Source organism: Ovis aries, chromosome 2 (assembly GCF_016772045.2).
Source record: "Ovis aries strain OAR_USU_Benz2616 breed Rambouillet chromosome 2, ARS-UI_Ramb_v3.0, whole genome shotgun sequence".
Taxonomy (NCBI): Eukaryota; Metazoa; Chordata; class Mammalia; order Artiodactyla; family Bovidae; genus Ovis; species Ovis aries.
Genome location: NC_056055.1, coordinates 213,927,445 through 213,951,672, shown reverse-complemented (window position 1 = coordinate 213,951,672; position 24,228 = coordinate 213,927,445). Strand labels below are relative to the sequence as shown.

Below are 24,228 nucleotides of genomic sequence, written 5' to 3'. Positions count from 1 at the left end.
TATCAAAGGAAATTATAGGTTATTCTTTACATTTAAAATTGAACCTGATGCTCTGGAACTCCTGTGGTTTACTGTGGAATGTGTTGTTCTTAATACCTGTATCACCTAATTGTCTTAGGTAAAGTAAACTAAGAAACATATAACACATTTTGGCATTTATCTATTTTTAATCATTACCTAAACACTTTGACAAAAAATATACCATTATGTAGTGAATGCCATATCCTCATATATAGGTCTACATCAACTTAGCTTTTCCATTTACTTTTGCACTCAGTTTCTTATTTTAGGTTTTGTAAGTGCTGCTTTATTATAATAAAGCCCAAGTAAGATATCAGATCCTCATGTAATGATCAACCTACTTATCAAAATGATTGCGTGTTAACTATCAACATCAGCATTGAAGGTCTGCTGGAACTATTGGGGTTAACTATAATCATCATTCTGTGCACAACAATGAGACAAGATTCTACTCTATGTTTCTAAAATATATAGAACTACCATATGATCCAACGATCCCACTTTGGGAAATGAGAACCGATCTCAAAGGATGTCAGATCTTAAATCCAAAGATTAATGAAATCCAAAGATTAATGAAACTCACACATCTAATAGGATGGTTAACTAGAGACCATTGAGTAGGGAAGTTGCTAGTGTATGTATCTCAAAACTATGGTAAAAAAATCTAAAATAAATAAAATGAAGGAAAGTACTAGACTGAATAAAATATTTATAAGGTATGATGTTTCTTCAGATGTAGATGCTACTGAATAGCCATTTACTACTGCAAGAAAGACTACAAGAAAGTGAGGTCCACCTTTTATAATATATAATGGCAATTTTTTCTGCTTCATATTTCATTGTGGATATGAATTTGTCTTTGTGAATTTTGATCATTGACATTGAATCAAAGTCAGTTTTAGCAGCTTATTTTGCTTGCATTGTGCTATAGAGGATTTTTATTGTAAATTTGAGGCATCTTATATCCTTACACTTAGTCTAATATTTGTGGTTGTCCATTAGCGTTTATTGAACAAATGAGTGAATGACATATATCACTCTACCAAACAACTAGCTGTAATTAGCATATTGTTCATCTGAATCTCTTTTATCAAACTACTAGAATGCCATTTCTAGAATAACAGGCATTAACTTATGAAAAATAGTCTTCTAATCAATGGGAGAAGGCAATGGCACCCCAGTACTGGGGAATCCCATCCTGGTAGGCTGCAGTCCAAAGAGTCGGACATGACTGAGCGACTTCACTTGCCTGGAGAATCCCAGTGGTGGGCTGAATCTATAGAGAGTTGAAGTTAGTCCAATATTGATAGCTTATGGTCAACAATGTGGATTCATGATCTTCAAAGAAGATTTAGCATACCAGGTTTGATCACTCAGAGCTGCACAGAAAGTTTGTGACATAGTCATAGCTAGTTTTATCAAGTGACCCACAAGATTAGTCCTCTTACCCTGCATAAAACAAAATTCACATTCAGCATAAATTGTTCTTAATATCATTAGCATAAAGAAAAACGACAAGATGAGTTGTTTTGTTTTGTATCAGTCTGATAAAAAGTATCACCTGGGTTCAATCCTGGATTGGGAAGAACATGGTAACCCTCTCAGTATTCCCTAGAGTTCATGTACACAAAGACCTGAACTAAGCCTTAAAGTTTTGTTAAAACTCAGTTTAATATAAAGCATCTTACTAAAACAACGCACAAGCTACTTGAATTTATCATAAAAAATTAATAGTATCAGATGTATTTTCTGTAGAGAGTTACGGTACTTTTTCAAAAACTTTTAAGCACTTTTTAGAAGGTGATTTAGATTCTTTAGAGTTAGTTGAAGATAAAAGGATCCTTAGTTATCTTCTCTACTTCTATTCAGAGCTAACATTGGCCCATTTTCTTAAGTTTGCAGGTTTTGTTAGTTTTTAGGCACAGATTTAATCTTGGGCAATTTCTCCATAAAGGAGGAGTTGACCAAGCCTTCTGTGTAACTGAATAGTATCTTAACCCTGCGAAGAGGTTCAGCACAATATGCTGTAGCTAATCTATATGGAACCCAGAAAAGATCTGTAGGCATTTGCCTGAAGTCACTAATTGGAACAGCCTTATCTTCCTTATGCATAGGCACAGGGTACCATGTGCTATTTCTCAGAGATATTGCATGACTGAATGTGATTAGAAATACATGTCATCTGTCAGTAGATGCAAAGAATAATAAAGACTGCAACCTTTATAAATGTTTTATTAATGACATCAGAAAAAATGATAGGTACCAAAAAATAATAGGAACATATAGTCTAATAAAGATACTTATCACAGACTACTTTAATTACCATATCTGATATACAATAGATTAGGTAACCTAGTCTATTGCCCTTGATCCAAGGAGACAGGCAGAAGCATCACTTGGAAGCTTATTGCAGCGTTCAGATAGAGAACTGTGATGACTTGAAGGTAAAGGCAGTCAGGCCACTAGGATGATAAAATGTCACGTAGAGCCTGCAGACATTCTGCACGTAGAGCTGAGAGTATGCGTGCGTGCGTGCGTGCGTGTGTGTGTGTGTGTGTGTGACTTCGTTAGTGGTTTAAGACAAGAAAGAGGTCAGCTGACTAGATTTTTACCCCAGTAACTGGGTGAAAGGTGAACCATTTATTGAGCTAGGAAAACTGGGAGATGAAAGGGGTTGGAAGGTAGAGTTTGTGATGCCTTCTAAAACCCCCTTCTAGTTAAAAGAAAACAAAATATTTAATATTAAAAGTTAAAGTGTAAGATTAGACTTTCTGCATGTACTTAATTAAGGCCTATTTGTAAATCTAAAATCATTATTCTTAGAAATGTAGCTGTGTTTGAATCTATTGTTTTTGTCCAATATCCACTGTGAGATAGAAAAATGAAAAGGAACTGAATAACAAAGAGAGTGAAATTTATTCAGTTATAAAGCTGATTTATACTTGCTAAAATTATACTGCTCTAAAATTCCCTTATGGTATAAAATGCTAGTGACTATTACCTATAGTGCCCACCATGGATTCTAATATAAAGTGTAACTGGTATGGAGCTTCTCAGGTCGTTCAACAGTAAAGAATCTACCTGCATGTAGGAGCCTCAGGAGTCGCAGGTTCGATCCCTGAGTCAGGAAGATCCCCTGGAGAAGGAAATGGCAACCCACTCCAATATTCTTGCCTGGAGAATCCCAGGGACGGGAGCCTGTTGGGCTGCCGTCTGTGGGGTCGCACAGAGTCGGACACGACTGACGTGACTTAGCAGCAGTGTGTATATATCAATCCCAATCTCCCAGTTTATTACTCCCCTACTTCCCTCCTTGGTAACCACAAGTTTTCTACATCTGTAACAGTATTTCTGCTTTGTAAATTGGTTCATTTGTACCATTTTTTAGATTCCACATATAAGTAATATCATATAATATTTGTCCTTCTCAGTCTGACTTCACTCAGTATGGCAATCTCTAGGTCCATGCATGTCATTGCAAATGCAATTATTTGTTCTTTATTTTATGGCTGAGTGATGTTCCATTGCACATTTGTACCATGTCTTCTTTAGCCATTCCTCCATCAATAGATATTTAGGTTCCTTCCATATCCCAGCTGTTGTGAATGGTTCTGAATGAAAATTGAGGTACATTTACCTTTTTGAATTATGGTTTTCTCCAGATATACTCCTGGGAGTGGGATTGCTGAATCATACTGTAGCTCTACTTTTAGTTTTTAATGTAACTCTTATATTGTGTCTTTAGAATAATATATTTTTATACTTTTCTTTCAGATGATTTTAAAATACAATTTCTCAATAGTTTATACTAAAAACCAAAATGAGTGTAATCTTACAAAACATGCTAATGTTTTATAAGATTCCAAGATTATCAAATATATTAATAGTAATTTGAATTAATATACACATTCCTATAAAAGAAATGGCAAAGTATAGAGTGAATATCTTACCTTTTTTAAGATCATATATATTAAAATTATATATATATGTGTGTGTATATATATATATATACATATTCAGAATTCAGAAATTACAGGTAGACCAATAAGGAAAATGAATGTCATCTGGAAATCTTCCAATCAGAAAGAAAACATTTTCATCATATCATTTTATTTTCTTCTTATTGAATATTTTTACACACATAAACATATAGATGCACCCATCATTTCTTAAAAAAGTATATTTGAAAAATAATTTTAAGAAATTTTGTTCTTTTTTTGAAATCACAATGGTGAAAATTGTACAATTTATGAGGCTTGTCCCTCAAAAATGTAATGTATTTTAAAATAAAATTCTGTAGTTATTATTTGATTTGCATTGTCTTCTTTACAAAGTCTAATCAGGTGGCAAATTAATTTGAGATCTGAATTTGCAAAGAATGTAACAAAGAGTTGATTGTGTTTTATCCTGTCAGAAAGTGTCAGTAGAAATCTGAACTCCATAATAAAAGATACTTGTTGTATAACTTATCCTAAAATACATATTATTTTTGTGTCAGGAACTGGTAATTATGTTCAGAAAAGGCATGCTTCAAATTTTAAAAACTGATCAAATTTGTGCTGTGCTATTAAAGGATTAAAAATAGTAGTATTGTTCCAGTTCCACCTGTATCTAAGTAAACAGTAAGTAATTTAAATTTTTAAAATTTATCTCCTAGATAATATTTTATACGTATTAACCTTGCCAGAAACAAATATAAAAACAAAAGCAAGATATTTGTATCTGGCAAGGTTATTTTAGATACAAATATAAATGCTTTTGTTTTTATAATATGAAGAAATTATGTTATTTTAAAGTGAAGAGTGAAAGTAAAAGTCTCTCAGTCCTTTCTGACTCTTTGGGACTCCATGACTATACAGTCTATGGAATTCTTTTTTTTTTTTAATAAATTTATTTATTTTAATTGGAGGTTAATTACTTTACATTATTGTATTGGTTTTGCCATGCATCAATATGTATCCGCCTCAGGTATACACGTGGAATTCTTAATAGGCCAGAATAGAGTGGGTAGCCTTTCCCTTCTCCGGTTTCCCTTGTGGCTCAGACGGTAAAGAGCCTGCCTGCAATGCAGGAGACCCGGGTTTGACCCTTGGGTGGGGAAGATCCCCTGGAGAAGAAAATGACAACCCATTCCAGTTCTCCTTCCTGGAAAATCGCATGGATGGAGGAGCTTGGCAGGCTACAGTCCATGGGGTCTCAAAGAGTCGGACACGACTGAGTGACTTTACTTTCACTTTCTCCAGGGGATCTTCCCAACCCAGGGATCGAATCTAGGTCTCCCACATTGCAGGCAGATTCTTTAACAGCTGAGCCACAAGGGAAGCCCAAGAATACTGGAGTAGGTAGCTTTTCCCTTCTCCAGAAGATCTTCCTGACCTAGAAATCGAACCAGGGTGTCCTGCATTGCAGGTGGATTCTTTACCAATTGAGCTATCAGGAAAGCCCCTATGTTATATTAATGGGCTCTCAAAGATTCATGCTAATCTAAAATGACGATTTTAAACCTTTAATTAAAGTCTTTTTTCTTATCACTAGCATCATTTTATATTATCAAAGGAAATTATAGGTTATTCTTTACATTTAAAATTGAACCTGATGCTCTGGAACTCCTGTGGTTTACTGTGGAATGTGTTGTTCTTAATACCTGTATCACCTAATTGTCTTAGGTAAAGTAAACTAAGAAACATATAACACATTTTGGCATTTATCTATTTTTTAATCATTACCTAAACACTTTTGACAAAACCACAGCAAGGAAAAAAGTTTGAATATATATTACCATTATGTAGTGAATGCCATATCCTCATATATATTTTAAAATATTTTTCTTAAATGTAAAAGATATTTCTAAGGTCACGTTCAATAATAATAAAAAAGTTGTTAAGCATCAACTTGGTTTTTAGATGTTATATTGAATGATGCATATTCCATTTAAAAAGTTGAACTTTTGCACTCAGTTTCTTATTTTAGGTTTTGTAAGTGCTGCTTTATTATAATAAAGCCTCCAAGTAAGATATCAGATCTTAAAAAATTTTTATTTTCCAACTTTATTGAAATTAGCATGTAATGTTGGATAAGTTTAAGGTGTACAACCTATGAATTTGATATACTTATATAATACAAAATGATTGCCATTATAGTGTTAACTAGCCTCAACATCACATCACATAATAATTTCTTTTTTTGTGGTGAGAACATTGAAGGTCTGCTCTCTTAGGAACTATCAAGCATGTAATATAGTATTGTTAACTATAATCATCATTCTGTACAATAGATCCCCAGAATTTATTCATTTTATAACTGGAGATTTGTATCATGTTATCAACATCTCCCCATTTCTCTCATCTCTGAGACTGTGGTAACCAAGATTCTACTCTATGTTTCAGAATATAATATGGAAATATCTCAAAAAATTAAAAATAGAACTACCATATGATCCAACGATCCCACTTTGGGATATATTTCCAAAGGAAATGAGAACCGATCTCAAAGGATGTCAGATCTTTAAATCCAAAGATTAATGAAACTTTCACTTTTTCACATCTATGTAAATCCAAAGATTAATGAAACTTTCACTTTTTCACATCTATATAGTATTTGATGCCCTGTTAACTAACCTATGAGACCATGGAATGAGTAGGGAAGTTGCTAGTAATATTAGTAGTGCAATGTTTTGGTAATATCTCAAAACTATGGTAAAAAAAAAAAAATCTAAAATAAATAAAATGAAGGAAAGTACTAAAAACACACATGTTCAGTCATGGGTAAGGACCTAGAGAGAGATAGGCAGAAACCTGCTGACTGAATAAAATATTTATAAGGTATGATGTTTCTTCAGATGTAGATGCTACTGAATATATTAGTAACATCATTTACTACTGTGATCAAGAAAGACTACCAAGAAAATTGAGCTCCCAACAAGTGAGGTCCACCTTTTATAATATATAATGGCAATTTTTTTCTGCTTCATATTTCATTGTGGATAAGATGAATTTGTCTTTGTGAATTTTGATCATTGACATTGAATCAAAGTCAGTTAAAAAATAAATAAATAAACTTTTAGCAGCTTGCGTTTGCTTGCATTGTAAGAAAAACTATAGAGGATTTTTATTAGAATATATACTATTGTAAATTTGAGGCCCCTATCTTATTTCTCTATTTTTCCTTTCACACTTAGTCTAAAGCCCCATATATTGTGGTTGTCCATTAGCGTTTATTGAATAAATGAAAGAACAAATGAGTGAATGACATATATTTCTCCAGTGATGGATATCTCCCTACCAAACAACTAGCTGTAATTAGCATATTATAAAAATAACACACATTGTTCATCTGAATCTCTTTTAGAAGGATCAAACTACTGCTATAGAATGCCATTTCTAGAATAACAGGCATTAACTTATGAGAAAACAGTGTAAAATAAATTATGATATACTTTATTATATAGTCTAATCAATGGGAGAAGGCAATGGCACCCCACTCTAGTACTCTTGCCCGGGGAATCCCATGGATGGAGGAGCCTGGTAGGCTGCAGTCCATGGGGTCGCTAAGAGTCGGACATGACTGAGCGACTTCACTTTCACTTTTCACTTTCATGCATATTGGAGAAGGAAATGTCAACCCACTCCATTGTTCTTGCCTGGAGAATCCCAGGGACCGGAGCCTGGTGGGCTGCCATCTATGGGGTCGCACAGAGTCAGACACGACTGAAGCGACTTAGCAGCAGGAGCAGCAGTCTAATCAATATTGATAGCTTATGGTCAACAATGTCGGATTCATGATCTTCAAAGAAGATTTAGCTTAGAGATCGGGGACCAGGTTTGATCACTCAGAGCTTTTGTGTGGCAGAAGTTTTATTATAGTGAAAAAGGACACAGAAAGTTTGTGACATAGACATCAGAAGGGGGACAGAGAGTGCCCCACTTGCTAGTTTTATCAAGGCCTTATATACTTTTACCAGACCCACTCCCACAACATACATCTTAAATCAACAAGATTAGAACTAAAAATAGAAACCTCTTACCAGACCTGCTCTCACAACATAAGCCTTAAGATAACAAAATAGGTCAGAAGATAGCTTCTTGTTAAGGAGAAACGTCCTTGAGCAAGATAAATTGTTCTTAAATAATCATTAGTACAGAGCTTAAAGAAAAACATACCCTTGAGCAAGATGAGTTGTTTTGTTTTGTAATCATTAGCTCTGGGCTCAAAGAAAGATGGGGCTTCCCTGGTGGCTCAGATGGTGAAAGAGTCTGCCTGCAATGCAGGAGACCTGGGTTCAATCCCTGGATTGGGAAGATCTCCTGGAGAAGGGCATGGTGACCCTCTCCAGTATTCTTGCCTAGAGTATCCCCATGGACAGAGGAGCCTGGCAGGCTGCAGCCCCTGGGGTTGCAAAGAGTTGGACAGGACTGAGCGACTAAGCGTGTAAAGAAAATTAGTCTTAAAGACTTTTGTCCTAAAAACTCAGTTTAAGATAAAGCATCTTATGTGACTAAAACAACGCAATGTAGAAAAAAAGTTTGTCCCTTTCTCCTCCTTGAGAGCCCAGGACCCCTTTCTCCTACTTGAGGGCCCCGGACTCCTTATCAACCTACCTAAAAATTAACTCTCTCAGTATCAGATGGTGGCTTTTCTGTCATCCAAGAGAGTTACGGTACTAAGAAATGGTTTCAAAAACTTTCCAGCACTTTGTTAGAAGGTGATTTCAGATTTGGCTTTGAGTGAAGTTAGTCTGAAGATATCTTAAAGGATCCTTAGTTATCTTCTCTGTCACTTCCGCTCATTCCAGAGCTAACATTGGCACACTTTTCTTTTGATTTGCAGGGATTGTTACTTTTTTAGGCACAATTTAATCTTGAATGAGCAAGTTTGGATGGATGACCAAGGAGAGTGGAGTTGACCAAGACTTCTGTTTGCTGTAATAGTAGGCTTAACCCTGAAAAGAGGCACAGGGAGCAGGGACAGATGGGAATAATAAGCAGCCAATATGCTGGTAGCCAAGCCATGTGCTCTGCCATGGAGTTTCTTCCACCCAGAAAAGGGGCATCTTAGTGCATTTGCCTGAAGTCACTAATTGCCCTAGAACAGCCTTAGGCTGAAGAATGCCTTAAGGGAAGAGTGCCCTTAAAAAGGAGCATGTGGATAACAGGGGTACCATGTTTTACTCTTGCTATTTCTCAGTTTTGCCATTTCCTGATATTGGTTGACTGAATGTGATTAGAAAATACTTCTTGCATGTCATCTGTCAAGTAAACATTTACTGATGCAAAGAATAATAAAGAATGCTTCACTCTGCAACCTTTACAAATAGAAAGGGCAAAGTCCATTTATTAATGTACGTCTTTATCAGTGCTTAAAATATCAGCCTGATAGGTGACCAAAGCTTCATATTAGGAACATATAGTCTAATTCCTTTTTAAAGATACTTATAAGTGGAAAAAAAAATTATTCCACAGACTGCCACTTTAATTACAGTGAATGGCAAAGGTCTGACAGTTATAAGCCATTACGAACAGACTGGTTTTTATTACATACAAAGGGGTAGTTGAAAGCATGATAATCTAGGGAAGAAAGATGGTTACTAATATTTACATACTTAGCTCCCACTGGCATTTTACCAGGTTGGAGGTTTGCACTGTCCCTCTTAATCTGAGTGAATGTATCTAGATTCACAGCAAGACCTCAAGGAGAACCAGATGAGGGGGCAGATGGCAGATGACTAATTTGGCAAGCCTTGATGAGTGGAAATTGTTTGCTTTAATTGCTTGTCAAGTCCAGTACCTACATTAAAGTTAAGGACTTAGCACTTATACAGAAAATGAAATACTACAAAATAAATAAGAAAGATTCTTTGGGTGGGGGACAGGAATGGGGTGTGAAAAATGATAAAAAATGCAAGAGGGAATTAAACAAGATAGTGGTAAGGGGAACATTATTTCATCTAAGAACAGATGACAGAATGTAATTTATAAATCTGTAGTCTTTTTATTATGTTTTTAAGCTTTCAACAGGAATTTTATAAGATATAATTTAAGAAATATGACAAAATATGTAAAGGAAGGAAAACAATTAAGAACAGGAACTAAAATTTATATGCAAGCAGTTACAAGTCAGTTTTTGATGATCTATATAATGCATTTAAAGTAATTTTTAATAATTTTAATCTTACTAAGCTTATCTTTGAAATACTAAATAAAAACTACAATTATATCTTATTATATTGGAAGACTAGTTTGGTGTAGACCACTCACAAAACATATCATTAATGAACAGGAGATAATCGCGTGCAATATTTATATATATATTATTTTTTAGAGTCTTCATTGATCAGTTTATTTCCCTTTGTGATATAATTTAGCTGTTTAAGCATCTTTGGGGGGCATTTAGAGACTATTGTAAGTAAATAATAGAAGTAAAATGCAGATCAATTAAATTTAATTGGAGCAGCACATAGCAGTATATGTAGTCAGTGGACTTGCCTTTCATCAGCCTGTTATATAGAATGCCTATGTCTTCTCTCGTTACAACTCTATTAATGAAGGCCTGTGATGCCAAATTCCCTTTTCATTTGGCTCGAGAATCATTTTTGAAAGTGATTTAGTTAATTTCAGCAGATTTCCTGTTTTGTCACTTTGGAAGTCCATAACAGTGGCTGAAGGTAAAGAATCGACAACCACTATATGGTCCCTTATGTTTTTTTTTAACGGATACTGATTTTTAGATTGATAATATTTAATTTGTAGTTTTATGTAATGTAAATTATAAAACAAGCATCCTATTTGATGCTACTTTTTAATATTTTTAGAATTAATTATATGGAGAACAAATTTTTCTGAAGTATAAACCCACTTCTATCATCACTTTGTATGTGATGACATCTGGTACAAATATTTTAAAATCATTGATTGTTTTTGTTGTTTAGCCACTAATTCATGTTTGAGTCTTTTGCGACCCCATGGACTGTGGCCCACCAGTCTCCTCTGTCCATGGGATTTCTAAGGCAAAAATACTGAAGTGGGTTGCTATATATTTCTCCAGGGGATCTTCCCAACTCAGGGATTGAACCCACATCTTTTGCATTGACAAGCAGATTCTTTACCACTGAGCCACCAGGGATAGGTAATTTTTAATATTAAAATAGTGGTCCTAATTAAAGCAATGAATCTAGAAGTGTAATAATGGAATAATGCATGATTCCTAAGAGTGGTTCATTCTGGGAATATAAGAATGGTTCAATATTTGGAACTAATTAATAATTTTTAAATTAATGCCAATGTAATTAACATTAATTAACAGCAAAAATATAGAAACATTCAACATTCAAATCTGAAATAAAAACCTTGTAAAGCCAGATGCTGGAATATATAATGTAATGAAATATATATGGAACCAAGGAAAGCATTTCTGTAAAAATTAGAACAAAGATAAAAATGACTATTATGCCCATTAATTGAAAATAGATTATTCTTGTAGTTCTAGACTGTACCAACCAAGAAAACAAGATAAAATAACATTGAAGACCAAGTAAGTCAAGAACCTCAGTTAAGAAAACTAGAAATTACAAGGTGTTGCCAATTAGCTAAGTTTTGAGGGAAAAAAAAAGTCAAAGTCATCAAGAGTTTTAAAAATATGTAGTAATAATAATAATAAACAACTCAAAAACATTACTAAAATTATTCTAAGAGACAAAAGCATAAAATGCCTAAGAACAAATATATTAAGAATGTTTTATAATTTACATAAAGGGGCATATTTAACTCTGTTAAACATAAAAGATAACTTGAGTGTGTGTGTGTTTTGTATACATACAATAAAACTGACTGATTTCACTGTACTTATTGCTCTGCATTTTAGCTTATGTATAGATCTTTGTAATCATCACCATAGTCAGTATGCAGAAGAATTCTGCAACTCCTAAATTCCCTTCATGATCTTTCCATCAAACCCTCACTCTCAGATCCCTATCCTCTAGCAGCCATTGATTTGTTCTCTGTCCTTTGTAGTTTTGTCTTTTCTGAGAAAATTCATAACAATAGAATTGTATAGTATGTAGCCTTTTGAGCCTACATTTTCCAGTGAGCATAATGGCTTTGGAAATTTCCCATGTTAACATATTAATCATCAGTTCATTTTCCTTGTTGAATAGATATTCATGAAATTAATATACTGTTGTTCAGTCTTTAAGCCATGTCCAACTCTTTGTTACCCCATATGTATGTGTGTGTGTGTGTGTATATACATATACCAGAGTTTGTTAGCATTCACCCATCAAAGGGTATTGGTTATTTCCAATTGTTGGCAAATTCAAATTTGAATAGAGTTCCTTTAAACATTCATAAATAATACACATTTTTATGAGAGCAAATTTTCAATTGTCTAGGAAAGCCCCTATAAATGGGATTGGCAGGTAATTTGGCAAATGTTTAACTATATAATTTTATATGATATTGCCACAGTGTGACCGCCTCAAAGCATTCCATTATTTAGTGTAGAGTAAGTTTTATTTTATTTGTACTAGCAGTTTTTTTTTAATTTTTATTTTATATTGGAGTATAGTTGATTAATGATGCTGTGTTAGTCTCAAGTGATTCAGTTATACATATTCATGTACTTATTCCTTTTGAATTCTTTTCCCATTTAGGTTATTAAAGAATATTGAGCTATATTCCCTGTGCTATACAGTATGTTCTTGATGGGTATCTGTTTTAAATACAGCAGTATGTACATGTCAATCTCAAATTCCCAGTCTATCCCTTTCTTCCACCATCACTTCTTATTGTAGCCATCAGTTCAGTTCAGTTCAGTCCAGGAGCTCAGTCATGTCCAGCTCTTTGCAACCCCATGGACAGCAGCATGCCAGGCCTCTCTGTCCATCACCAACTCCTGGAGTTTACTCAAACTCATGTCCATTGAATCGGTGATGCCATCCAACCATCTTAACTCTGTCATCCTCTTATCATCCTGCCTTCAATCTTTCCCAGCAACAGGGCATTGGAGTTTCAACTTCAGCATCAGTCCTTCCAATGAATATTCAGGACTGATTCCCTTAGATGGACTGGTTGGATCTCCTTGCTGTCCAAGGGACTCTCAAGAGTCTTCTTCAAACACCACAGTTCAAAAGCATAAATTCTTCGGCATTCAGCCTCCTTCAGAGTCCAACTCACATATCCATACATGACCACTGGAAAAACCATAGCCTTGACTAGACGGACCTTTGTTGGCAAAGTAATGTCTCTGCTTTTTAATATGCCATCTAGGTTGGTCATAACTTTCCTTCCAAGGAGTAAGTGTCTTTTAATTTCATGGCTGCAATCACCATCTGCAGTGATTCTGGAGCCCCCAAAAATAAAGTCTGCCACTGTTTGCCCATCTATTTCACATCAAGTGATGGCACCAGATGCCATGATCTTGGTTTTCTGAATGTTGAGCATTAAGCCAACTTTTTTACTCTCCTCTTTCACTTTCATCAAGAGGCTCTTTAGTTCTTCTTCACGTTCTGCCATAAGAATCATGTTATCTGCATATCTGAGGTTACTGATACTTCTCTCAGCAATCTCAATTTCAGCTTGTGCTCCATTGAGCCCAGCGTTTCTCATGATGTTCTCTGCATATAATTTAAATAAGCAGGGTGACAATATACAACCTTGACGTACTTCTTTCTCTATTTGGAACCAGTCTGTTGTTCCATGTACAGTTCTAACTATTGCTTCCTGACCTGCATACAGATTTCTCAAGAGTCAAGTTAGGTGGTCTGGTATTCCCATCTCTTTCAGGATTTTCCACAGTTTATTGTGATCCACAAAGTCAAAGGTTTTGGCATAGTCAATAAAGCAGAAGTGAAGTGAAGTGAAGGCACTCAGTCGTGTCCGACTCTTTGCGATCCCATGGACTGTAGCCTATCAGGCTCCTTCGTCCATGGGATTTTCCAGGCAAGAGTGCTGGAGTGGATTGCCATTTCCTCCTCGAGATGATTTTCGGGAACTCTCTTGCTTTTTCAATGATCCAGTAGATGTTGGCAATTTGATCTCTGGTTCCTTTGCCTTTTCTAAAACCAGCTTGAACATCTGGAAGTTCACAGTTCACATATTGTTGAAGCCTGTCTTGGAGAATTTTGAGCATTACTTTGCTAGTATGTGAGATGTATACCATTGTGTGGTAATTTGAGCATTCTTTGGCATTGCCCCTCTTTGGGATTGGAATGAAAACTGACCTTTTCCAGTCCTGTGGCCACTGCGGAGTTTTCCAAATTTGCTGGCATATTGAGTGAAGCACCTTCACAGCATCATTTTTTAGGATTTGAAATAGCTCAACTGGAATTCTATCACCTCCACTAACTTTGTTCCTAGTGATGCATCCTAAGGCTCACTTGACTTCACATTCCAGGATGTCTGGCTCTAGGAAAGTGATGACACCATCGTGATTATCTTGGTCATGATGGTCTTTTTTGTACAGTTCTTCTCTGTATTCTTGCCACCTTTTAATGTCTTCTGAGTCTGTTAAGTCATACTGTTTCTGTCCTTTATCGAGCCCATCTTTGCATGAAATGTTCCCTTTGTATCTATAGTTTTCTTGAGGAGATCTCTAGTCTTTTCCATTCTATTGTTTTCCTCTATGTCATTGCACTGATCACGGAGGATGACTGTCTTATCTCTTCTTGTTATTCTTTGGAACTCTGCATTCAAATGGGTATATCTTTCCTTTTCTCCTTTGTCGCTTCTCTCCTTTCCACATCTTTTTGTAAGGCCTCCTCAGACAGCCATTTTGCTTTTTTGCATTTCTTTTTCTTGGGGATGGTCCTGATCCCTGTCTCCTGTACAATGTCATGAACCTCCGTCCATAGTTCATCAGGCTCTCTGTCTATCAGATCTAGTCTCTTAAATCTATTTCTCACTTCTACTGTATAATCGTAAGGGATTTGATTTAGGTCAAAGCTGAATGGTCTAGTGGTTTTCTTTACCTTCTTCAATTTAAGTCTGAATTTGGCAATAAGGAGTTCATGATCTGAGCCACAGTCAGCTCCTGGTCTTGTTTTTGCTTATTGTATAGAGCTTCCCAATATTTGGATGCTGCTGCTACTAAGTCAGTTCAGTCGTGTCCCACTCTGTGTGACCCCATAGATGGCAGCCCACCAGGCTCCTCCGTCTCTGGGATTCTCCAGGCAAGAACACTGGAGTGGCTTGCCAGTTCATTCTCCAATGCAGGAAAGTGAAAAGTGAAAGTGAAGTTGCTCAGTCATGTCCGACTCTTCGTGACCCCATGGACTATAGCCTACCAGGCTCCTCCATGGATGGGATTTTCCAGGCAGGAGTACTGGAGTGGGGTGCCATTGCCTTCTCCCCATATTTGGCTACAAAGAATATAATCGATCTGATTTTGGTGTTGACCATCTGGAGATGTCCATGTGTAGAGTCTTTTCTTGTGTTGTTGTAGCCATAGTTTGTTCTTTTAAGTCTGTGAGGCTGTTCCTGTTTTGTAAATAAGTTCACTTGCATCATTTTTTGCTTTTTAGATTCTGCAGATAGGCAGTATCATGTACTTATCTTTCTCTGTCTGACTTATCTGTCTGACTTACTTCACTTAATATGGTGATTTCCAGGTCCATCCATGTTGCTGCCAATGGCATTATTTCCTTCTTTATAAATTATAAAGTAATATTCCATTGTATATGGGCTTCCCAGGTAGCACAATGGTTAAAGTATCCACCTCTCAGTGTAGGAGATGCAGGAGTTGTGAGTTCAACCCCTGGGTTGGGAAGATCCCTTCGAGCAGGTAATGACAACCCACTCCAGTATTGTATATGTAGTTCACATCTTTTTTATCCATTCATCTGTCAATGGACATTTCAGTTGCTTCCATGTGTTGACTCTTGTAAACAGTGCTGCAGTGGGCATTGGGGTTTATCCCCTCCATTGTACACTTTTGGATCATGTTTTTCTCCAGATACATGCCCAGGAGTGGGATTGCAGGACTATGTGGTAGTTTTTTTTTAGTTTCTTAAAGAACCTCCATGCTGTTCTCCATAGTGGCTATACCAATTTACATTCCCACCAACAGTGTAGAACAGGTTTTAAATATGTATTTTAGAAATAAATTCAATCACAAAATTTTTGAACTTGAAGGAAACATAAAGAAAAGAGAAAATTGGAACCAAAAAGAAGGAAATAATTGTCCCATTTTACACAGATAAAAAATGTTGGAGGAATGAGGTCCCAAACTTCATTGTCCTTGCCCAGTGATCATTTCTTTATATCAGACTGATTGCACATCACTGCAAGCCTTTTTTAAAATTTGATTTAATATATTTCATAATGTATACATATTATATACATACATTTGATTAAGTAGCATTAGCTAATAATTATTACCTCTATCAGTAAGTCAAATATTGTGCAAAGCAAGTTAACGTGTATTCACTCATTTAAATTTATGAGATGGTGGTTGTTACTATGTTCATTTTACAGAGTAAGAAATAGAATAACAGAGGGGTTAAGTTGGTTGCTCAGGGTTAATTGCAAGCCAGTGATTGAGCTAGACTTTAAAGCTGGACATCTGGCTTTAGGCTCTGTGTTATTCACCTCTGCTGCTGCTGCTGCTAAGTTGCTTCAGTCATGTCCAGCTCTGTGTGACCCCACAGACAGGAGCCCACCAGTCTCCTTATTCACCTCTAAATTGTGTTTATTGTCGGGAACACTCAGCATAGACACGGAGACTCTAAGTGACTAAGTGACTTGCTCAAGACATTCAGCTCTTAAAAGTGGAAGGACCAGCATTTGATCCTGTGCTAATTATTTCTCCAAAGTCCGTTTTATTTATTCAATGAATATTGACTGATGGTCTGCTATGTGTCTTTCAGTGTTGAACAGAGAAAGGCCTCTAACAGTGGAGCTTGCATTCTAATATAGAGATATTAAATAAGCAAAAAACAAACAAGCATATAATTTTAGATAGCAGTAAAACAAAAAATAAAGAAGGCAAAGAATACAGAGCATGATGAATGGGAATCTTCTATTTTAGATAAGATAGTCAGAAAAGGCTTTTCTGACAGAGTGACATTTGAGTAAAGATCCTCATACACATTCTACAAGTTATAGTATGAAGTTTGGATCTTATAATAAGTACGATTAAAAACCAAGGATTGTTTTCAGTGAGAGTGTGTGAATGATATTTTTTAAAAAGGTCATTCTGGCATCTAGACAAAGAATTAACTAGGGCAGGTAGGGAATTAAGTCAGTTAGGAGAATCCTGTCAAAAGTCTTGGGTAGATATATCCTTGGGTATAAATAACTAACTATAACTATATCCTATATAACTATAGGATAACTATGTAATAACCATATAATGACTATATCCTTGGATATAAAATAACTTGGATATAAATAACATCCAAGTGTCTTGGATTAAATAACTTTAGTAGAAGTGGCTTTCTCAGTGGCTCAACAGTAAAGAATCTTCCTGCCAAGGCTGGAGACATAAGAGACCAGGGTTTGATCCCTGGATTGGGAAGGTTCCCTGCAGAAGGGCATGGGAACTTACTCCAGTATTCTTGCCAGGAGAATACCATGAACAGAGGAGCCTGGCGAGCTACAGTCCAAAGGTTCGTGACACAGTCCTAAGGTTCAGCTGTGTGACGCAACTGAAATGACTTAGCATGCACACAAAGAAGTAGTAACAAATTTGGCCCTGTTTCAATATATATTTTGAACATAGAACTGCAGGAATTGTTTGTGTAACTATAATAGTACTCAGTAGTCTCTGAAAATGTGTGCTACTTCTGATATTTTCTTTATTTTATATTTTTAATGGAAAACTTAATACCCAAGAAGGTACATCAAGCTAAAGCATGTTTATTATGGTAACCTTTCTGAAAGAGAAAGTACTTAGTGTTAAATCAGATTTGCTTTTAAAAAGGAGAACTTTTATCAAGTTACCAAATATTTCTTTATGCAGACAGTCCCTGAATGTTACACACACATTATATACATGGCTTATATGTACTGCTTGCTGCTTTCCTTACTGTGTGCATGAATGACTTCATGAACCCTTATAACAAACCTTGGGCATTTTAATCAATGCATATTTTTCATGATACTAGGTCAACAGTAGATGCTAAATAAATACTTATTTCTCAATATCTCACATAGGCATTTGATTTGAAAGTCAGGCAAAAATATTGATTCAATTATTTTTTTCCCTCTTTTTGTCATCTTGAGTAAGCAAATGGAGTGCTGGTTTCCACAGTCATATTAAGCCTGGAGGTAATCATTGATTTTTTAGTATTAATATGGATATTGTTAATGTTTCTTCTTTGTGCTTCTAATATATTTGCCCCATGAATAAATGAATACTTTTGTTAACCAACCTTTGTAAATTGCTACAAACTCCTAATTATAGTCTTATTTATTATTATTATTGTTATCTTTTACTGAATGAGGATCATGTAGTTCAGTCACTGTTGGATACAAATCTTAAGAAGTCTGAAAAGCTCATGTTTGCAACTATAGCTACATTTGTAATGGAATCAATACTAAATAGAATAATTGGTGATTTTATTAAGGCTTCAAATATAGCTTTATTCCTGGAGTTACAGTTGAAATGAAAACTCTAGGGAGCATATGTAGGATTTTTGAAGCTTGATTATTGTGAACTTATAGTTTAAGGACTTTATAATAGTGTTGGCAAAGGGGGTTGAATTTTGTTAAACTTGTTTTGGCTGGTGAAAAAGATGTTTCAATTTCTGTTTGATAAACAGCTTTGTGAAATCAATGAAACTTGATGGTTTAAGCATTGTCTTGTATACACTGCCTGATTGTAAAATCGATTGACAAATGGAAGTTGTGAGGCATTCAGTGGAGCCTTCATGAAAAGAAATACAAATGATTTTTTATGCATCTATCCAAACTAGTTCTTTAAAAATCAAGTTTGTCAAGATAAAAGTTAGGAGGAATGTATTACTGAATTTAGATAGCTTGACTAGAAGATAAATATAAAGGAAAGCCTCACTGAAACAAAAATATTTTTTAACTGAAACTGTGTTAACCAGAAGCTCCCAAAATCAGAATGTTTGAAAATATTCTGATTATTTAGAATATCTGTTTATTGAATTATATTTTGTGTTAATAAAATATAATTTCAAAAATACTTATTCTAGTTTTCTGTTTTCACATTGTACTGCAAAATACAGCTGATCACTTTTGAACATGAGAACTTTTCTGACTTGCAGTTTATCTTCTGAATACAAGTTATACTTATTTTTATGGCAATTTAATTAATTATTAAATAATTTTCTGCAAAGTATCATGATATATAGCTCAGCAGATAGACAATAATGATTAATATATTTCAGCTGTCTTCAAACAGCTTATAGCATTTGTGTCTTATATAAAGAGATTTTTGCAATAATAATATTAATTTCATATTCTATATTCTTTTTGTATATGCAGAATGAGAAAGACGCAAAAATACATAGGCACTACAATTATACTAATAAACTTTCTGCCAAAATTTGTTTAAGCTTTTACAGGAAAGGTCAGAATGCACTTAATATTTTTGAAAACTTTTCATTTAGATGTTTACGTATTGATTTTTGTATACATTTTATTTTCAACCAAAGGAAACTTGTATAACATAAGCTACATATAAATTACAATGTGACATTTATACATTTTAGAAATGATGAGTAAGTTTATTAATTAATGCTTAATTACCCTCAACAATAGTTGCATTAACAATAAGCTTGTCCTCTTTGGAACTGAAAGTAATTGAAATCTACATTTCATAAGCCCACATAATAGTACTTTTTTCCAACAGATATTTTACAAGATATAAAACTGGGAGCGGTAAAAATAAAGACCGTGGATTAAGAGTGTTTTTTAGTCTCTAGAATACATTAGGGCCTCCCTGATGGCTCAGCAGTAAGGAATCTGAATGCCAATGTAGGAGACATAGGAGGCGTGGGTTTGACTCCTGGGTTGGGAAGAGCCCTTGGAGGAGGAAATGGCAACCCACTCCACTGTTCTTGTGTGGAAAATCCCATGGGCAGAAAGCTTGGTGGGCTATAGTCCATGGGGTCACAAAGAGTCAGACAGGACTGAAGCAAATTAGCCCACTTATTCTGTTTGTAGTATATGTTTATAAATGTTTCAGTCTAAGATTTTTAATATTTATAGTTTAAAAGGTAGCATTTTTGAGGGCTTAAAAGCCAAAGTTTTAATTCTGTAGAAAATTTACTAAGATCAGTTTACTTTGCAACACAAAAATCTCATTTTTAAATAAAATTTTTACTTTTATCATCTTTTGATTTTTATTTATTTATATATATATAGAAAGTAGAGTGAATTATAAGTCTGAAAGAAAATCTGATTTGAGTGAAATTAAATAAATATATTGGATTTATATATTTGTGCTTTATATACTCACAGCAAATATGGTTATTTATCTCCTTGTTATATGTGTCTGTGAAACGCATGCCTTCTTAGTCTCTATGATTAGTATATATAATTTATGAGTGTGAATGTATTATGCCACTTATATGTGGAATCTAAAAAAGCCAAACTTAATAGAAACAGAGAGAAGAATGGTGGCTACCAGGGACTTGGGAATGAGGAAATGGGGAGATTTGGGTCAAAAAAGTGCAAACTTCCAGTTTTAAGATGAATAAATTCTGTGGATCTAATGTGTACAATGGTGATTATAGTTAATAATACTGTATTACATTTTGAAAGTTGCTGGAAGAGAAGGTCTGAAATATTCTCATGACTCATAAACATGCATAACTATGATAGTTAAATGACACGATGGTGATGTTAGCTAATGCTATGTGGTAATAATTTTGCAATATATAAGTGTATCAAAACCACACATGTATACACCTTCAGTTCAGTTCAGTCATTCAGTCATGTCTGACTCTATGCGATCCCATGAATCACAGCACACCAGGCTTCCCTGCCCATCACCAACTCCTGGAGTTTACTCAAACTCATGTCCATCGTGCCTGTGATGCCATTCAGCCATCTCGTCCTCTGTCGTCCCCTTCTCCTCCTGCCCCCAATCCCTTCCAGCTTCAGAGTCTTTTCCATTGAGTCAACTCTTTGCATGAAGAGGCCAAAGCATTGGAGTTTTAGCTTTAACATCAATCCTTCCAATGAACACCCAGGACTGATCTCCTTTAGAATAGACTGGTTGGATCTCCTTGCAGTCGAAGGGACTCTCAAGAGTCTTCTCCAACACCACAGTTCAAAAGCATCAGTTCTTTGGCACTCAGCTTTCTTCACAGTCCAACTCTCACATCCATACATGACCACTGGAAAACCATAGCCTTGACTAGATGGACCTTTGTTGGCAAAGTAATATCTCTGCTTTTTAATATTGTATTTAGGTCGGTCATAACTTTTCTTCCAAGGAGTAAGCGTCTTTTAATATCATGGCTGTAATCACCATCTGCAGTGTTTTTGGAGCCCCCCAAAATAAAGTCTAACACTGTTTCCACTGTTTGCCCATCTATTTCCCATGAAATGATGGGAACAGATGCCATGATCTTCGTTTTCTGAATGTTGAGCTTTAAGCCAACTTTTTCACTCTCCTCTTTCACTTTCATTAAGAGTCTTTTTAGTTCCTCTTCACTGTCTGCCATAAGGGTAGTGTCATCTGCATATCTGAGGGTATTGATATTTCTCCCAGCAATCTTGATTCCAGCTTGTGCTTCTTCCAGCCCAGCATTTCTCATGATGTTCTCTGCATATAATTTAAATAAGCAGGGTGACAATATACAGCCTTGATGTACTCCTTTTCCTATTTGGAACCAGTCTGTTGTTCCATGTCCAATTCTAACTGTTGCTTCCTGACCTGCATATAAATTTCCAAGGCAAACCATTCAATAAAATAGTAATTCAAGCCTATGCCCCAACCAGTAACACTGAAGAAACTAAAGTTGAATGGTTCTATGAAGACCTACAAGACCTTTTAGAACTAACAACCAAAAAAGGTGTCCTTTTCATTATAGGGGACTGGAATGCAAAAGTAGGAAGTCAAGGAACACCTGCGGTAACAAGCAAATTTGGCCTTGAATTACGGAATGAAGCAGGGCAAAGGCTAATAGAGTTTTGCCAAGAGAACGCACTGGTCATAGCAAACACCCTCTTCCAACAACACAAGACAAGACTCTACACATGGACATCACCAGATGGTCAACACTGAAATCAGATTGATTATATTCTTTGCAGCCAAAGATGCAGAAGTTCTATATAGTCAGCAAAAACAAGACCAGGAGCTGACTGGCTCAGATCATGAACTCATTGTCAAATTCAGACTTAAATTGAAGAAAGTAGGGAAAAGCACTAGACCATTCAGGTATGACCTAAATCAAATCCCTTATGATTATACAGTGGAAGTGAGAAATAGATATAAGTGACTAGATCTGATAGATAGAGTGCCTGATGAACTATGGACGGAGGTTCATGACATTTTACAGGAGGCAGGGATCAAGACCATCCCCATGGAAAAGATATGCAAAAAAGCAAAATGACTGTCTGGGGAGGCCTTACAAGTAGCTGTGAAAAGAACAGAAGTGAAAAGCAAAGGAGAAAAGGAAAGATATAAGCATCTGAATGCAGAGTCCCAAAGAATAGCAAGGAGAAATAAGAAAGCCTTCCTTCAGTGATCAATGCAAAGAAATAAGAGGAAAACAACAGAATAGGAAAGACTAGAGATCTCTTCAAGAACATTAGAGAAACCAAGGGAACATTTCATGCAAAGAAGGGCTCGATAAAGGACAGAAATGGGATAGACCTAACAGAAGCAAAAGATATTAAGAAGAGGTGGCAAGAATACACAGAAGAACTATACAAAAAATATCTTCATGACCAAGATAATCACGATGGTGTGATCACTCACCTAGAGCCAGACATCCTGGAATGTGAAGTCAAGTGGGCCTTAGAAAGCATCACTATGAACAAAGCTAGTGGAGGTGATGGAATTCCAGTGGAGTTATTTCAAATCCTGAAAGATGATGCTGTGAAAGTGCTATGCTCAATATACCAGCAAATTTGGAAAACTCCACAGTGGCCACAGGACTGGAAAAGGTCAGTTTTCATTCCAATCCCAAAGAAAGGCAATGACAAAGAATGCTCAAACTAGTGCACAATTGCACTCATCTCACACGCTAGTAAAGTAATGCTCAAAATTCTCCAAGCCAGGCTTCAGCAGTACGTGATCCATGAACTTCCAGATGTTCAAGCTGGGTTTAGAAAAAGCAGAGGAACCAGAGATCAAATTCCCAACATCCACTGGATCATGGAAAAAGCAAGAGATTTCCAAAATAACATCTGCTTTATTTACTATGCCAGAGTCTTTGACTGTGTGAATCACAATAAACTGTACACATCTTAAGCTTATACAATGTTATGTCAATTATGATTCAGTAAAACTGTATAAAATGAAAGTGAACATATTTATCAGTGGGTGATTATGGATCTTAAAAGGACTCAAAATGTTTTAATTCAGGAAATTGAAGTAGATTGTTGTAGAGCAGAGGCGAGGGAAATATTATCATGATTCCTGTCATACAAAGTTTACATAACTTCCCATGTTTCTTCTTGTCTTGACAGTGTGTGCAGGCACAGAGAATAAACTGAGCTCTCTCTCCGACCTGGAGCAGCAGTACCGAGCCTTGCGCAAATACTATGAGAACTGTGAGGTAGTCATGGGCAACCTGGAGATAACCAGCATCGAGCACAACCGGGACCTCTCCTTTCTGCGGGTAAAGCTGACTCTTTCTCTTCTTTTTGTGAACGGACAGTGTTGTCATAATGCATAAAGACAGACCAGCTTCTTGTATTTGATGGCTGTGCTCTCCTCCTCTGCCCAACAGAGACTATGACTATAGGCATGTAGGAGATAAGAGATTCCAAGGCATACTCCGGGAAAGCTAAAGAGTGACATGCCATCATGATTGACACCCTGAGTTTAGAACAAATCCTGTTGTCCTAAGACTGATGAAAGATGCTGTCAGAATGTAGGCCATGACTTGCAACAGGTGTATCTTTTTCTGAATGCCAGCCAAGAGGAAAACTTTAGGCTGTGGACTTGGAGAGTCAGAGGACGAGTCAGATAAGAATTTGTAACTTTAGCTAGTAATTTCCTTTTCTGACCCTTTCTGTCACTTTGGAATTTTTAAACTATTGTATATTATCATAATAAGAGTAATACTGT

At 35.7% G+C, this 24,228-nt stretch overlaps 1 protein-coding gene across 3 annotated transcripts in view; it reads left to right on the top strand.

Annotated features, from left to right (window-relative positions):
• ERBB4 (erb-b2 receptor tyrosine kinase 4) overlaps positions 1-24,228 on the top strand; it is a 1,296,210-nt gene that overhangs the window by 475,566 nt on the left and 796,416 nt on the right. For all 3 annotated transcript variants that reach the window (XM_060410398.1, XM_042244993.2, XM_060410397.1), the window contains exon 2: positions 23,625-23,776. In XM_060410398.1, the coding sequence (XP_060266381.1) occupies positions 23,625-23,776 (152 nt within the window). The remainder of the gene's footprint in view (positions 1-23,624; positions 23,777-24,228) is intronic.